Source organism: Chlorocebus sabaeus, chromosome 3 (assembly GCF_047675955.1).
Source record: "Chlorocebus sabaeus isolate Y175 chromosome 3, mChlSab1.0.hap1, whole genome shotgun sequence".
Lineage (NCBI taxonomy): Eukaryota > Metazoa > Chordata > Mammalia > Primates > Cercopithecidae > Chlorocebus > Chlorocebus sabaeus.
Window position 1 is genome coordinate 76,695,240 of NC_132906.1, and position 17,928 is coordinate 76,713,167.

At 40.7% G+C, this 17,928-nt stretch overlaps 1 protein-coding gene and 1 pseudogene across 1 annotated transcript in view; both read left to right on the forward strand.

Moving 5' to 3' along the window:
* Positions 1 to 4,840: 4,840 nt before the first annotated feature.
* The window catches only part of GPR180 (G protein-coupled receptor 180), a 33,756-nt gene continuing 20,668 nt past the window's right edge, over positions 4,841 to 17,928 (forward strand). Inside the window, exons 1-3 of the mRNA XM_007960691.3 lie at positions 4,841 to 5,070; positions 9,018 to 9,176; positions 16,180 to 16,380. Coding sequence (XP_007958882.2) covers positions 4,926 to 5,070; positions 9,018 to 9,176; positions 16,180 to 16,380 — 505 coding nt within the window. The 5' untranslated portion in view covers positions 4,841 to 4,925. The remainder of the gene's footprint in view (positions 5,071 to 9,017; positions 9,177 to 16,179; positions 16,381 to 17,928) is intronic.
* On the forward strand, positions 15,489 to 15,917 carry LOC119627556 (NADH dehydrogenase [ubiquinone] 1 alpha subcomplex subunit 3 pseudogene; annotated as a pseudogene).

The following is a 17,928-nucleotide window of genomic DNA, read 5'->3' on the forward strand; positions in this document are numbered from 1 at the left end:
TGGAGTGCAGTGGCGCGATCACGGCTCACTGCAGCGTCGACCAATGGGGCTCAAGCAATCCTCCCACCTCAGCCTCCTGAGTAGCTAGGAATACAGTCGTGCGCCACCACGCCCGCCTAATTTTTGGTAGAGATGGGTTTCGCCCAGTTGCCCAGGCTGGTCTCGAGCTCCTGGGATCCAGCCAATCTCCCTCCTCAGCCTCCCAAGGTCCTGGGATTACAGGCGTGAGCCACCGTGCCTGGCCTGCAAAATGATCTTTTGCTGTTGTTAATATTATTACAGGCCAGGCGCGGTGGCTTACGCCTGTAATCCCAGCACTTTGGGAGGCCGAGGTGGGCGGATCACCTGAGGTTAGGAGTTCGAGACCAGCTTGGCCAACATGGTGAAACCCTGTCTCTACTAAAAATACAAAAATAAGCCGGGCGTGATGGCGGGTGCCTGTAATCCCAGCTACTCGGGAGGCTGAGGCAGGAGAATCGCTTGAACCTGGAAGGCAGGGGTTGCAGTGAGCCAAGACTTCACCATTACACTCCAGCCTAGGCAAAAAGAGCAAAACTCCGTCTCAAAAAATAATATTATTATTATTACAGACAGTGCAGAAGACTTGCAATCATGATAACGATATTCCCTAGGTCCTACCCTGATATATTATCCTATTCTCCCCTTTGCTTACTCTGCCCCAGCCTCCCCACCCTCCTTGCTCTTCATTGAATGTGCCAGGCATGCTACTTCCCCAGGACCTGGATGGCCTTTCCCCAGATGTCTGCCTAGTTTTTACCCTTACTTCTGTTTTCAGCTTGAATGACCACCACAATTAAAATAGCGAGCTCTGCCCAAAACTGCCAAATCGTCTTACTCTTTATTTTTCTTCCTAGCACTCAACATTTACATTGATGTAACTGCCCTCTGTTTAGTGTTCCATGGGGTCGGGGGTTTGTTTTGTTTTCTGCTGTAATCGCATGTCCTTAGAGACTTGGTACAGAATAAATGACCATTAAATAATGACGAATAGATAAATATCTTTTTTTCCCCAACATAATGTTTGGCAAAGCTGAAAACGAATGGAAACATCCAGTACAGGTATATATGTGGAAGTATCACGTCACAACCTTTTTATAGGGCAAAGTGGTAATATATATGAAAATTTCAAATGTTCATATCCTATGACCCCCCCGAATTCCATGATGTATAATGTAGATAATTGTTCATTGCTGTATTGCTTGCAATAATGAAACACTGGAAATAATCTAAATGTGTATAATGTCTTCTAACTTTTAAAATGCAGTAGACGGTTTTATAGCCTTTAAAAAGAATGCACCAACATGGAATGAAGACCAAAATATACTGCAGTCGATACGTACAGTTTTTTTTTGACCAGACTTCTCCCCCTACCATCCTTTATGATCTCCCCAAGTTGACCCAGGCAGGCCACAGAATGGAATCTGGCTGACTCTAGGCCAACTGAAGCCTCTTCTTGGGATTTAGAATTCGACTAAGGTGCTAGTATAGTCTCGTTACTCTACTTGAACTCTGAGGTCCTACAAAGCTGGAACTTTTTGGTGGCCATGTTCTTTCAAAGTAACTGAGGAGCCAAAAGGCCTGTCTTCACAGTAAGAAAAACCAAGTTGATTGAGAAGAAAGAAAAGATAGGAGAGGCCTAACAGCATTCAAGGCCTATGTTATGATTTTTCTTCAGGACCAATTTTATTCCTTTCCTTGGTTTACAAATACCATATATTTTTGTGGTATTTGTGACTTACTTGAAAGGATTCACCCTAAACTCTTAAAATAAGTTACCTTTGGGGATGAGATATGGGCAGGGAAAGGAGGAAACGGGGAGTTTAATTTTTACTTTATATACTTTTGTTTTCTTGAGACAGAGTCTCGCTCTGTTGCCCAGCCTGGAGTGCAGTGCCACAATCTTGGCTCACTGCAACCTCTGCCTCCCAGGTTCAAGCGATTCTCCTATCTCAGCCTCCAAGTAGCTGGGATTACAGGTGCATGCTACCACACCTGGCTAGTTTTTGTATTTTTAGTAGAGATGAGTTTTCACCATGTTGGCCAGGCTGGTCTTGAACTCCTGACCTCAGGTGATCCACCCACCTCACTTCCCAAAGTGTTGGGATTACAGGCGTGAGCCACCGCACCCAGCCCACTTTATATACTTTTGACTGTGAATTTTTTTCTGAGACACATGGATTACTTTTATAACAAAGAACCCTTGCAGTTTTTTTTAATCCCAAAATATTAATATTTCCAGCATATTCAGCCAGAAATACTGAAAATGCTGGGTATATGGTAGGAGGTGGTCCCTCAATATTTTTTTTTTTTTTCTAAATGGTGAGGTCTGTTATGAGAACTTGCTTATATGTTATAGAAGCTTGTTGTTAAATGAAAATCATTTATATACATTTATTCATGAAATAATTTTGAGTTCCTACTTTTGTTACCTGTGGAGGGTCTTGACTGCAAGTTGTCCAGGTTCTTGGCATTTTGAACAAAGAATTGGACAAAAGGCACAGCAAAGCAAGGAAAGAATGATGCAACAAAAGAACGAAAGCAGAAATTTATTGAAAATGAAAGTACATGGCCGGGCGCGGTGGCTCACACCTGTAATCCCAGCACTTTGGGAGGCCGAGTTGGGAGGATCTCTTGAGGTCAGGAGTTGGAGACCAGCCTGGTCGACATAGTGAAACCTGGTCTCTACTAAAAATCCAAAATTAGCTGGGTGTGGTGGTGCGCACCTGTAATCCCAGCTGGAGGCTGAGGCAGGAGAATCCCTTGAACCTGGGAGGCGGAGGTTGCAGTGAGCCGAGATTGTGCCACTGCACTCCAGCCTGGGCGACAGAAGGAGACTCTGTCTCAAAAAAAGAAAATGAAAGTACACTCCACAATATGGGAGCCTCCTGAGCAGTGCAGAAGGACCTGGATACATAATCATCTTGGGTCCAAATACCCTCTAGAGGTTTCCCACTGGTCACTTGGAGTTCACCTCATGTAAATGAAGTGGTGGCCCCCAATAGGTCTGAATCCTTGCGGAAAGCAAGGAGTCAGAGTCTGAAGTGGAGTTACAAAGGTCACACTGCTGTGCAAACATCTGATTGGTTGCAAAAAGCAATGTTACAGAGTTACAAAGTTGCACTTCTATGCAAATGAAGACTCAGCTGGCAATCAGTCTGATTGGGTAGGGACAGCCAATTTCTTCTCTGCCTCCAGAAAAGGTGGGGATTTGCAAAGGGCATAGCCTGTGGTCCTTTTGTTACTTAGGGTGGAAAGTTAGGGTTTTTCTTTAAATTTAGTTCCAGGTGTGAAAAGGCCTTAGGTTCCCTGCCCCCAGGCCCTATTCTCCTGCCTCACTTTCATTAAGACAGGTAGGGCACGGTGGCTCACGCCTGTAATCCCAGCACTTTGGGAGGCCAAGGCGGGCAGATCACCTGAGGGCGGGAGTTCGAGACCAGTCTGATCAACAGGGAGAAATCTCATCTCTACTAAAAATACAAAATTAGCCGGGTGTGGTGGCGCATGACTGCAATCCCAGCTACTCGGGAGGCTGAGGCGGGAGAATCGCTTGAACCCGGGAGTCAGAGGTTCCGGTGAGCCGAGATAGAGCCATTGCACTCCAGTCTGAGCAACAAGAGCGAAACTCCGTCTCAAAAAAAAAAAAAAAAAAAAAAAAGTATAGTCGCTGATCAGCTGGAGCTGACAGTAGAGGCGGAGATTTCAGACACATGAATGGATACTTACAATACAGTGACTGAGCGCTCTGATAGGGAAGTAAGGGATTCTGGTGCCAAGGCCAGCTACTACAGACTTAGGGGTTTGAGAAAGGCTTCTTAAAGTGCCTTGGGAAGGAGGAGTAAAGGAGGAAAAGGAAGGTGAAGAGGTCCAGTATTGGAATAAGCAGAAGTATTCCAGCCAGAGGGATCAGGGAGTGATAAGGCCTAGAAGGGAGAACTTGGGAGTGTTCAGGAAACCGACGGAGGTGAGGATGGAGATGAGAAAAAAAATGGACATTTGAGAGGCTGGAGAGCCATGAGAACCTTTTGCAGCAAATTGTTTCCTACAGCTTTTCTGTGCCTGTAGGATAGAGACGGACTGTAGCCAATTAGAATGAAGACTGTAAAGACGGTCTTTGCCATAGGCCAAGAAAGTGATGAACCGAGTAGGACTGTGGTGGCTGCTTCCCACCCTCACCAGCAGAGGGGCTACTCCACACTTGTAATTGAATTGATTGAATGGGGGCTGGAGGCGGCTACAATTCCCAGCGGTCTGGTCTGCGGGGCGCGGGGGGCGGGGAATAATAAAAGTCGAGAAGCCAGAGAACCTAGAAGGGAAAAATCGAGTGGAGATGCCAAGAGAAGTCATGCGTTAGACTGTGGTCTTGCGGACCTAAGTGTCTTTGAGGCATTAAATCAGACACGTCCTGTCGGTTATACAGGCGCCGAGGAAGAAAAGCTGCATAAGAACACGATTTTTTCTTTGCGGGAGAGTTTTTCTCTCTCGACCAGAGACAGTCCTGTCCTGTGTTATCTTAAGTTTTTTCCGAATCTCACATGCCCCTCGAAGGCCAAGCGGACTCGTGCCAGCGCGCCCGCGCATGCTCAGTAGCAAGACGTGCTAGGCGATGAGGGAGATGAGTTTTCCGTAACCTGAAGCAACATCCTACTGATTCCTCATTAAAGAAAAAGGCGGGAACTAGTCAAAAGCCGGGGAGTGATGGGACGCTCGGTTCTGCGCGTCCCGCCCATTTCGGCCTCTGATTGGTGAATGTCTTTGGCTCGTGGCAGAGGAGCACGCCTCATTGGTTCTCAGGCTCCAGAGCCGCAGGTCTCCGGCGCCGACCCCGCCTCCCCCAGCTGCCGACGTGGGGCGGGCAGCCGCGGGTAGTTGGGTGCCGAGGCGTCGGTGAGGAGCGGGAGACGGGCATGGGGGGGCTGCGGCTGCTGGCGGTGGCCCTCACGTGCTGCTGGTGGCCGCAGGGCAGCCAGGGTAAGACCCTGCGGGGCAGCTTCAGCAGCACCGCGGCCCAGGACGCCCAGGGCCAGCGCATCGGCCACTTCGAGTTCCATGGTAGGTCTGGGGGCGGGGAGAGGGATGAAGGCGCGCTGGCCCATCCCGCCGGCGGGGTCCGCGGGCCCCTCCTCCCCGGCCCCTCCCCGCCACGTTGGGCGAGGCCGGCGACTTCCCCAGCCTCACGTGGACCTCCTGCGTCGCTGCAGCTGCCGGGAATAGTGGGATGCATTCCTTGCCAACCCCGCTGGTGCGGCTTCCCAGCCCAAGGCAGCGGTCTCCCGCCACTAGTGATCGTGTTCCGCACCTGAAAGCCGGTTTCCATTTCCCCAGCCCTCCCCTTGCAAGCGAATGTGCAAATGACTGGTCGGCCGCATCTTTCCAGATCCTTCCCCCAGAGAAGCACGTTTGCTCCTTCCTGTCTCGGCCGCACTGTGTACACTGACGTACGGGAGAATTTAAGACTAGGAACTTAAATTTCCTTTTTTTTTTTTTAAGATCAATTTGCTGAGACCTGCTTGCAGCACAGTGGTTTTGGAAACCAAGTAAAACACTTGATAATGTAATTGTCATATTGAACAGTTTGGTTAATTGGCTACTAGTGCAGTAGATTTACTGTGGGCGGTAAGGCCTAGAATTAGGCTGATGAAAAAGCATGTAAGTAGCGCTCTGGAAGCTCCCTACTTTGTGTTCTGTGTGACTCTTCTGAAATCAGAGCTGCATTTGATTATTACCTTTTGATCTTCCTCAGATATCAGTAATTATTCCTTCAATAAATGAATTTGCAATTCATTCTAATTTTGGTCTCGTTTGCACCCTCACAATTTAAGTGTTTTTCTTGGTACTGTCAATTTGACTAGTGCTGTATTTCAAATAATTATTTGCCTGGACGACATTAGGAACTTTGATTTGTACAGTCTTAAGCATTAAAAGATGCAACGTTGAACATCAGAATATTGGCCTAGAAAATGTTCTTAAGAGAAGATAATAGAAACTAGGAACTACTTTGGTGAGAAAAGGAATTTAAAGTATTGGGAAATTACAGAATTGACGGAATAAAGGGAAGGGATCCTGATTTTTTTTTTTTTTTTTTTGAAGTTTTTAAGATACCTAAGAAAAGGAGTTCAGCAACCCAGTTTTTCATAATCCAATGTGGAATATATTTTGGGTGAATGAAGAAGAAACACTAGAAACAATTTTATTATTTTTTGGTCACATTTTGAGTTTCTCAATCAACGGACTGTAACCATACTTTGAGTATTGACAGCCACTCTCTTAAATGGCACAATGTGGACAGTGTTGGAAAATCTGGGATATATAGAAGACATGGGTTATTACTTAGGATCAGCAGAGAGACTTGGACTTCCTCATAGTTCATGATGATCATCTGGTAAACGTGGAGGAGAAACATGTACTAAATTCGGATTTCTCAAGACAGATTGGGGATAAGGTGTTTCAAGTACATTCATTCTCTTTCATATGTATAAAATCATATATAGTTATTACCAATTTTCATGAATCCCAATTCAGTAAAATAATAATGCAAAAACTATACTGAAATAATGAACTGTAACTCAGAATGCAATTTACAGTGTTAATTGGGCCTCAGAGTCACTTTTAAGACTGTTCAAAATATGTAAGAGATTTTCACATTATTTGATATATACACTGTATATTTAAATATATTTAAAATGTTTGATAAAAGTGGTAATTATAGTAACAAAAGCATAGAAAAAAAATTTCCAGGAGAACAGAAGATCTTAAAATGAAAAATAGTCTCCTGTCTTAGCTCTTTTCACCCAGAATCCCTTTCCCTAGAGGCACTAACTTATTGACATTTCTGTTCTGGGCCTTAAATGTAGTTGGTGTGTGCAACCAGGTTCATTCTGTATTCATCTTACAACATATATTATTCTGAAAGTTCTTTTTTTAAAAAAAGAAGCCAGACTCGGTGGGTGGCTCATGCCAGTAATCCCAGCACTTTGGGAGCATAGGCGGGCAGATCACTTGAGATCAGGAGTTCAATACCAACCTGGTGGCCGGGCGCGGTGGCTCATGCCTGTAATGCCAGCACTTTGGGAGGCTGAGGTGGGCAGATCACCTGAGGTCAGGAGTTAAAGACCAGTCTGGCCATCATGGTGAAACCCGTCTCTACAAAAATACAAAAATTAGCCGGGCATGATGGCAGGTGTCTAATCCCAGCTACTTGGGAGGCTGAGGTAGGAGAATCGCTTGAACCGGGGAGATGGAGGTTGCAGTGAGCTGAGATCGTGCCATTGCACTCCATCCTGGGCAATAGAGCAAGACTTTGTCTCAAAAAATTAAAAAAAAAAATTTAAAAAAAGACCAACCTGGCCAACATGGTGAAACCCTGTCTCTACTAAAAATACAAAAATTAGCTGGATATAGTGATGCCGGGTGTAGTGGCACATGCCTGTAATCCCAGCAACTCCTACTTAGGAAGCTAAGACAGCAGAATCGCTTGAACCTGGGAGGTAGAGATTGCAGTGAGTGGAGATTGCGCCACTGCACTCCAGCCTGAGTGACAGAGTAACACTGGTCCAAAAAAGAGTGTTGTTCTGTCACCCAGACTGGAGCACAGTGGTGTAATCAAAGCTTACTGCAGCCTCAGATTCCCAGGCTAAAGCCATCCTCCCATCTCAGCCTTTCGAGTAGCTGAGACTACAGGCTCAGCCACCAAGCCTAGATAATTTTTTTTTTTTTTTTTAATAGCAACAGGATCTCACATTGTTTCCCAGGCTGGTCTCAAACTCTTGGACTGGTGATCCTCCCACCTTGGCCTCCTAAAGGTGCTGGGATTATGGGTGTGGCCACTGTGCCCAGCCCTTGAAAGTTCTTTTGTAAAAGTCATAGATACCAAATTTTGTTTTGTGTCTACTCCAGAACACATACATTTAAACTTTCCTGCTATTAGCTATGTTTATTTTTTATATTAAGAGTATAATTAAACATTAATACCTATGTCATATTGAAAAACAGAAACTTTGATGGGACTTTATTTTTATTTTTAATTTTAATTTTAATTTTTTTCTTTTATTATTATACTTTAAGTTCTAGAGGACATGTGTACAACGTGCAGATTTGTTACATATGTATACATGTGCCATGTTGGTGTGCTGCACCCATTAACTTGTCATTTACATTGGGTATATCTCCTAATGCTATGCCTCCCCTCTCCCCTCACCCCACGACAGGCCGCGGTGTGTGGTGTTCCCCACCCTGTGTCCAAGTGTTCTCTTTGTTCAATTCCCACCTATGAGTGAGAACATGTGGTGTTTAGTTTTCTGTCCTTGCGATAGTTTGCTCAGAATGATGGTTTCCAGCTTCATCTATGTCCCTACAAAGGACATGAACTCATCCTTTTTTTATGGCTGCATAGTATTCCATGGTGTGTATGTGCCATATTTTCTTAATCCAGTCTATCATTGATGGACATATGGGTTGGTTCCAAGTTGTTGCTATTGTGAACAGTGCTGCAATAAACATGCGTGTGCTTGTGTCTTTGTAGCAGCATGATTTATAATCCTTTGGGTATATACTCAGTAATGGGATGGCTGGGTCAAATGATATTTCTAGTTCTAGATCCTTGAGGAATTGCCACACTGTCTTCTACAGTGGTTGAACTAGTTTACAGTCCTGGTGGGACATTTCTATAGATTATGAATAAAATGTAAAACAAGTGGTTGTAAAGTGAGGCAAAAATTGTAATACAGTGAATTGTCCAAATACCCTAGATATTTGCTGTTTATTGAGTGAAATATTATCAGTTATCAACTGAATTTCAAGGAAATACCACACGTTCATTTGAATAATCTCTTGCTTCTAAATGTGGTGTTCATTCTGATGTGATTTACCTAGTTAAGCGAGATTTAAGAAGAATTGTGCTTTTTAAATTTCCATTTTGGTAAGTAGAGGTGTTGAGTTGTCCTCATGTCTCAGTTTCATGTAAGACCAAACTAGTTGATAATTTTTGTTTTAATGTCAAGGTGACCATGCTCTTCTGTGTGTCAGAATCAACAACATAGCAGTAGCTGTTGGAAAAGAAGCTAAACTCTACCTGTTCCAAGCCCAGGAATGGCTAAAGCTACAGCAAAGCAGTCATGGTTATAGCTGTAGTGAAAAATTATCCAAAGCTCAGTTGACAAGTGAGTATATCCTTTTTTCTTTGATCATTAGATATAGTTTTTTTCCTCCTAATGTTGAAATATAGTACCATATGTACATATGTTACATCCCACGGTGATGACACTTTGTCTAGTACATTTTAAGTTGAGTTTTAACAATGCCTTTCCCTTCTTTATCATTTTTGAAAAATGAAAATCCAGATAATTTATATAGGAGTCCTTTCTTTCATTCAGACTCTTTACAGTTTGCATAATTTATGCCAATATGGAAAATATATTTTGACCCAGTGGCAGTGTGGAATGAATGGTAACATTTGTTGAATGCTAATTATCTGCCAGCACTGAGCTAAATGCCAAACATGTATTATTTTAGTTAATTGGATAATTTAGCTCAAGTGATGCTATTTCCCAACATGTTGTTTGAACATGAGACTTAGTTACATGGTGATAAAATATGTCACTTTGACAGCTAGGCACAGTGGCTCACGCCTGTAATCTCAGCACTTGGGAAGGCCAAGGTGGGCGGATCACCTGAGGTTGGGAGCTTGAGACCAGCCTGGCCAACATGATGAAACCCCGTCTCTACTGAAAATACAAAAAAAAAATTAGACAGGTGTGATGGCACACAACTGTAATCCCAGCTACTTGGCAGGCTGAGGCATGAGAATTGCTTGAAACTGGGAGGCAGAGGTTGCAGTGAGCCAAGATCACACCACTGCACTCCAGCCTGGGTGACAGAGTGAGACTTTGTCTCAAAAAAAAAAAAAAAAGTCTCTTTGAGATGTACCAGCACCACATCATTTGTATACTTCTGGGTTTGCCTCTAGAGAGGCTGTACTTTTAAAATCCTAATCTAGTAGCTTAAATCTGTGATCCCATTCATTCTCATCAACATTGTCCTGTGCATTAGAGTGCTAGCCATCCAGAGTGAGTGAAAGTTTTTTTTAATATGGAAATGAAGAATGTGTGCCATTGTTTCCATTTTGCACCTTGCAAGTTAATTAGGTGTAGGAGACGTTAGAAATTTGAAGTATCCAAATGCTTCAAATTTGGGAATTATTCTTCCCTCCTTCCCATTATTATTCAGGGACTCATCCATATATGGAACATGGTAGTCTCCTCTTAGCCTAGTCTAGCGAAACATTCATTTCTAAACATCCAGTCTTTATCTTATCAGCTGTCTGATTCCCTCATAAGGCAACTAGTTAGAACAGTGAAAAACGCAGAAGTCCCCAATCCTTGCCACCCATTGTGGGGATCTTTAATGTAGATTTGTGAGCTGACATTGTGAGAAGATAGTATCCTGAAGATGAATGATTGGATTCAACTATAAAAGAGACAATTACATACAATTATTTACTTTGACCCTGAATTCAAAACTTATCTGGGAAATATATGCAGATTCTCATGATTAGTTATCTCTTCCTTTCTCTGCCAATTTGCTCATCTAAGTGTTCCACGTATGTATGAAAGGTCATGTCCTTCAGTTCCCAATTCCTCTGGTGTCTAAACTGAATTCACCATCTTCCCCATCCAGACCTAGTCCTCTTCTGGTGTTCCCTGTTTTAAGAACTGGCACCACCTACCATCTAGTAAACAGTTGAGAAACCAAGGTGTCTTCTAATACTCTCCTCTTTGACCTTTCTACCTCCCCATCCATCAGTTAAGTCTTGAGGTTTTACTTTTAAATATCTCTTGAAATCATCTTGCCTTTGCTATTTCAGCAGTCTCCTACCTGGCTATTCTATAGCCATGCTGGTCCCCCTTCTGTAACTAGATGTTTCTAAATAGCAGATATGGTTATGTTACAATCACTTCCTCACCACACCCTTAAAATAAATGGTTTCCCTTAACCTGACCAGCAAAGCTGTTTCCCTTAACCTGTCCAGGCCTCCTTAACCTGACCAGCAAAGCCATTGTAGACTGGCTGCTGCTTACCTCTCCATTTTATCTCAGGGCATTGCCCCACTCACTGCATTTTATTTCAGTGCTACCCTGAGCCTTCGCATAAGCTTTTTCCTCTTCAGCCTCCCTGCTGGCTCCTCCCTCGATTAAGTTAACACCTAAGTTTTTATAGCCTCTTGCTTTCCTACATAGCACTTACTATAGTTACCACTTTCCATTGTATTTATTTGTTATAAAATCAGTCAATGAGAGCAGTAGGGCTCTTTTGGTGTGTTCATTCACTGAGTGCTTCCACTGTTTCATGTACTATGCTAGGTACTGGTGATAGATTAGTGACCAAAATGTCCTTAAGGCTGTTGGAGGTTACCAGAATGAATCAGATCAGTGTGAATAAATGTAAAATTGCTATTTTGATAAGCCCTATGAATGCCAATTATATGGCACTATGAGAATGAGAATTTATCGTACCCTGGTGCTTAGTTAAGTTTTTACTAAGTATTGTAGAACGAATAGTCGTAGACCTTAGTGTTTAAGGGCTTTTTGTTAGGTAGGTTGTTTGCTTTTTGCGTTTGACATCTCAAAGACTTTTTCTGTGTCCAACAAAAACTTATTAGGCAGTTTAAAGCTTTCAGCTATAGAAATATTGATTTGTTCTCTTGTATCACATAGTATTATACTATATACTTTATACACTTAAAAACATCATTTCTGTATGAGTCATATTCCTGTATTCCCAGAACTTCTATATGCCGGGAGACAGTGTGGTGCAATGGGAAGACCACAAAACTGAGAATCACTGCTAGTGATTTATAGCAAGAACTCGTTATCTTTGAACCCTGTTTTACTTATCTGTACAACAAGCAAGTTGACTAGGTTTCCCTAAGGTTCATAATAGTTCCAAAATGCTGCCATTCTCATTATAACTGTTAAGGATGGAGTTACTTATGTATAGGACTACAACTTAACAAAACCTTCTGCTGTTGTTTCTTTTTCTATTTTCTCTTTCTTTTCCCTGTTCTGTTGAGTGCAGAAGTATTCTTTGGAATTGTGGAATGAAAGATATCAGGAAACAGGAATTTTAGAGGAGTGAAGGTTGTTTTGTCAAATTTTGGGGCCTAAAATAAATTTTTTTTTTTTTTTTTTTGAGACGGAGTCTGGCTCTGCTGCCCAGGCTGGAGTGCAGTGGCCGGATCTCAGCTCACTGCAAGCTCCGCCTCCCAGGTTTACGCCATTCTCCTGCCTCAGCCTCCCGAGTAGCTGGGACTACAGGCACCCGCCACCTTGCCCGGCTAGTCTTTTTGTGTTTTTTAGTAGAGACGGGGTTTCACCGTGTTAGCCACGATGGTCTCGATCTCCTGACCTCGTGATCCGCCCGTCTCGGCCTCCCAAAGTGCTGGGATTACAGGCTTGAGCCACCGCGCCGGGCCTAAAATAAATTTAATACTGATTTCTACGTATATATACTTCACCAGTTTTTTTTCCAATAACAAAATCCAAATCTTAAGTCTCTTCTATAGATTAGTTGTCATATTTATGGTACGTTATTTAGGAGCTTAGATACATTTAAACAAAAAGCATATCTTTAAATTCATGATGTAATAGTAACACATATTTAAGAATAGTTCCTTATAGCAAGTGCTTTTCTTAGCTATTAATGAGACTTAAGAGTTAACAGCCTTTCACCTATTTGGTAATGAACTCAGTAACTCTGCCCAGCTCCTACGTAAAACCCTGCCACTACTGTGTGCTATGAAAGGACTAGCAGATTTGAAAAATCTCAACGTTGAATGTTGCTTGACTCTCCCAAATTAATGTTTGAGAAATTATTTTTCAATCATCTCTTTGTTCTGTCATAAAAATCTGATTTAAAAAATACTAAAAACTATTTTGTAGATTTTTAAAGCAAGCAAACAAGACATTTAAAAGCACTGAAAATGATGAGTTTATGTATTTCTATCTAAACAAGAAGATTCGGAGGAATCTTCTATCAGGTTATAGGAGCTAAATATAATATTGTATACAAAACATTTCAGTGTTGTCTTTTTACATGTTATGCATATGATTCCTTTTGTAGTTTGATATGTTTTGTAAATCATTTAAAGGTGTTAGTATTTTATTGTGTGTTTTGGTTAACAGTATTCATTTCCTTTTATAATATGATTGGACAATTAGCTATTCAGCACCATTCTCAGCAGTTCAAGTTTTGTTAATATTTGAGGTACTAATTACACCAGCATAGAATATGCATGCTGTGCTGTAGTCTTTTGTCTTGGAAACAATGAACACACGGTTTTGTCAAGAGGCTTGTTTCCCAGGCTTGCTGAAAAGACAGCAAGACAAAAACTAAAGGCCAGTATCACTTTATGAAGCACACTTTTATTTCTGCTTGAAGTAAATCCACATAATTTAAAATGAAACATCAAAAGTATATTGGTAAAAGTGTGGTTTTTAAATATTTTATCTAAGAGAAAAAGTGCAAATGATAAAAACAGCAACACAGCAGAGCCTTTATATAATGAGGTCCGGATTATATAATTGCACATTGCACATTTAAACAGTCTTATTTCTGAATCATTTATTGAGCATTTATTAAATTCTTACTAAAAGTCTTCCAATATTTAACAGAGACTAGAGTCTTTGCTACATTTTTCCGGAAGCTGTACGGTTTTTGTTTGTTTGTTTTTTAAAAAGGTAGTTTAAATGTCAGCTAACTTACAGTAGCCAAAAAAGCAATGTCATAGTGGTGTTAATCAAATCCTCTTGTTCAATTTAACTACCAATGAATGAAATTCCCAGTTGTACAGTCCAAGTCCTCCAAATTCAAATCCTGACTACATCTGTATCTCATTCATAAAGACCACCTATAAATAACATTTTTCCAACTTTCCACTAGGAAAATTTCCCAACATACAGAAAAGATGAAATTATAATACAACCAGCATCTGTATATCCTCTGCTTAGACTCAATAATTGTTAATATTTTATTAAATTTGCTTTATGTCTATATGTATGTGATTTTTGTTTTAATTGAACCTTGTGAAAATAAGCAGCAGGTATCACAGTTTGCCCCTCCATACCTAAGCATACAGCTTCTAAGAGTAAAGAAATTCATCTGTTTAACTGTCCTACACCTAAGAAAATTAATAATTTTATAATGTCCTCCGAAATCTATTCCATACACAAATTTCTGGTTACCTCGAGAAATGTCTTTTATTTATTAAAAAAAAAAACCTACAATTGAGAAAGAGATTAAGACTAATTTGTCCTTAAATATTGACATGTTATGGGGGCAAACTAGAGTTGGGAATTGGGCCTATCATAATACTGTTTTAAAAATACTTTGTGTAGAATCATTCTCTTTACATAACCTTCCATATGCTTTTCCTTTGCCCCTCACAAGAACTCTGAGCTAACAGGGAAGGTATCTTTATTTTACTATTGAAGAAACAAATTTAGAGAGGTTGTAAATTTATTTGCTGAGTCACAAGGCCAAGACTCACTCTTCTGACTCTACTCTTTTCGTTACACTCAGAACTTGAGACACTTCTCTCATAGGCAGCTTCATGTTAGTGTTAGTCAGTGCCTCTTAGGTCAGGTCATATTCAGAAACTGCAATTACTTTGGCACCAACCTAATAGTTTTAGATCCAGAAAGAATCTTATACATCATTTTGTGTTTCTCAGAAGGGAGTGCCGTTGGCATTTTAGGGGGAATAATTCTTTGCATGAGGTTCAACATAGCCCCCCTCCAAGTATCTAACCAGCTATTGTGACAAAAAACGATCCCCTCATATTTTCAGAGGCCCTGGATGAAAGGAGATTACCCTGGATTGAGAACCACTTACTAATATAACCACCTTGTTTTAAAGAAAGGAAAAGCAGAATTGACATTTATCAACTGCTCTGTGACAGATACCATGCTAGGTGACTCACATAACTTAGTGCTTACATCAGCTCTTTGCTGTAGGTAGTATCTTCATTTTACAGATGAAGAAAATGAGTGTCATTGCTTATGTAACTTACCCAAGGTCACACAACAGGTAAGTATTGAAGCCAGGATTGAAACATACATCTGAATGATGCCACACACCCCCACCCCTGACTGTATCATACTACTTCATATGGACCTGATCCAGTATAATAAGTTCTACATTCCTGTAATTTCTATTTTTTCTGCTTTTTGTACCCTTTTAAAGAACAACCAATCAGAAAAAGGTTTTGGAAAATCTTTTGAAAATACGTAGTTTTTAGATACAATGATTTCGTAAGTTGAATGCTCCAATTTAAATTTAACTCGAGTAATCTTCAAAAATGTCACTGATTGTTGCACAGTGTTGTGGATGTGCTTAATGCCTTAGACTGTACACTTAAAAATGGTTAAAATGATACATTTAGCATTGTGTATATTTTACCACCACAATTTTTTTGAATGTCATTAACCCACCTGGAAACTGTGACAAATACTGAGAATTAAAATTCAGAGTTTCAGCCGTCGAGACCAAGATGGTGACGAGACTCAGCGCCTTCCTCAAGAATGCCTGGGCCAAGGAGCCGGTGCTGGTCGTGTCCTTCATCATCAGGAGCCTAGCTGTAATTCTGCCCCCACTCAGCCCCTACACCAAGTACTTCATCATGATCAACGAGGTCACACCCTACAACTACCCAATGCCCATCCGCAATGATGGGAACATGCCCGATGTGCCCAGCCACCCCCAGGATTCCCAGAGCCCCAGCTTGGAGTGGCTGAAGAAACTGAGCACCTCCACTGACAGAGGAGGCCCCTCCCATGGCTCCCAATACGAATGTGAGAACCAGAAAAAAAAAAAAAAAAATTCAGAGTTTCAGTGAAGCCATTCTACTCGTGGTGTTTTATAGTCATACTTGTATAGTGATTCCTTGGTTAAAAACATCATTTTTATCTCCTTTGCAGATAAATTCTGATTTATTCTGTAAATATCTGGTTACAAGACTTATTCCAAATACTTCACAAGGTCTTGGATTTCTGAGGCAATAAAAATTAAACAAAAGAGTGTCCTAACCTCAAATTGATTATATGATAAAATAATGGAACACGTGTGAGAGTTTTGTTACGAAAGGTGTTGTTTTCTTTCTCTTTAAAGTGACCATGAACCAGACCGAACATAATCTGACAGTGTCCCAGATTCCATCTCCACAAACGTGGCATGTGTTTTATGCAGACAAGTATACGTGCCAAGATGACAAGGAGAATTCTCAGGTGGAAGATATCCCATTTGAAATGGTGTTACTAAACCCAGATGCCGAAGGGAATCCATTTGATCATTTTAGTGCTGGAGAATCTGGTAAGAATATGTATTTGAATATATCCTAAATTCTGGAAAAGATTTATGCACAAATATATTCATGTCGTATTTTTAAAATAAAAAAATGAAAGCAACCTATATGTCCAAAAGTAGAGAAATAGTTAAATGAATCTTCTTATAGCATTTTGATAGCCATAATACTAATTTTTAAAAGCAGAGTATTATTTGAGTGTATTAAAACCTGCAGAGAATTAAACAGAAGTACAAAACTGTTAACAGATTATTTTGATACTCTGAGTTGGTAGAGTTGTATAGTTTTGTTTGTTTGTTTGTTTGTTTGGGCTCCTGACAGGAAATGACTTGTGCAGTTTTTAGTTTCCTCTATAATTCTAAATATTTTTGTTTTTATAACTTTGCATTATTTTTATAAACAGAAAAATGTAATAAATTGAACAATTTCAGTTGTTAACTCAATGATTAAATGAGATTAGAAACTGAACTGCTTTGAATGGTTAACTCTTTACTAGGTTGTTTGAACAGATTTAGGGATTGCCTTCATTGAAGCTTACAACAAGTTAGGGATGATCAGAGTCTATAATACTTCCCAGAATCAGATTTACTCATATAAAATATTTCATCAAAATGTTAGGTAACTATGTCCTGGCCTACTCAGGTAAGATTCCTAGCCCCAGCAGAAGTGAATGACTTCTTATGATCATGATAAACATGCTATGAAGTATAACTGATTTGTAAATTACCATGTAGGAGTAAGGATTTGTACGCCATCTGTCAAAGAAAAGCGTTAATGGTTTACCTCTTCATGAGTTCGTTGGCTGTTTGAAAGAGTCAATCTGCTTAAGAGAAAAATTTAGTTCCATTGTATCCTATTGGCCATAGAGTGGGGTGGGTGGAGGTGAGGCAGGAGTGAGGCCACATTAGCTTAAACCGATTGTTTAGTTCAAAGTGTAAATTCGTCACAGCTAAAAAAGCAACTTGAGATTTGTGACAGTAGGTCACAAATAATGTTTTAAGGGATAAACTTTTTAAAAATATCCTTTGTTTGGGAAAAATGTATATCTAGTGACAGAATGGCGTGCTAATTTACTTTTATTTTTATTTTTTAGAGATGGGGTCTCACCATGTTGCCCAGGTTGTCTCAAACTACTGGGTTCAAGTGATCCTCCCACCTTGGCCTCCCACGGTGTTGGGATTGCAGGTGTGAGCTGCTGCACCTGGCCCTAAATGTTTTAAAGTGGTTAATTTTAAAGCTCTTTCTGTGAAAGAAATGATGTAGTGTAAACTACTCAAGTTGTTTCTGAATGCAAATGAATGTAAAGGTTAAATTTCATTCATGATACCTTTGACTAGTATAGATCATTATTGGAAATTAATTTAGTCCTTCCATTTCCTTAATCTTTGTAAAAGATGCCAATATTTTTCTGTATTTTGGAAAGGCATTGATGAGAGCATTGAATGGATGGTTGGACTGAATTGCTCTTCAGGTCCTTTTTTTTTTTTTTTTTTTTAATTTAATTTTTTGAAGTGGAGCCTTGCTCTGTCACCCAGGCTGGAGCGCAATGGTGCAGT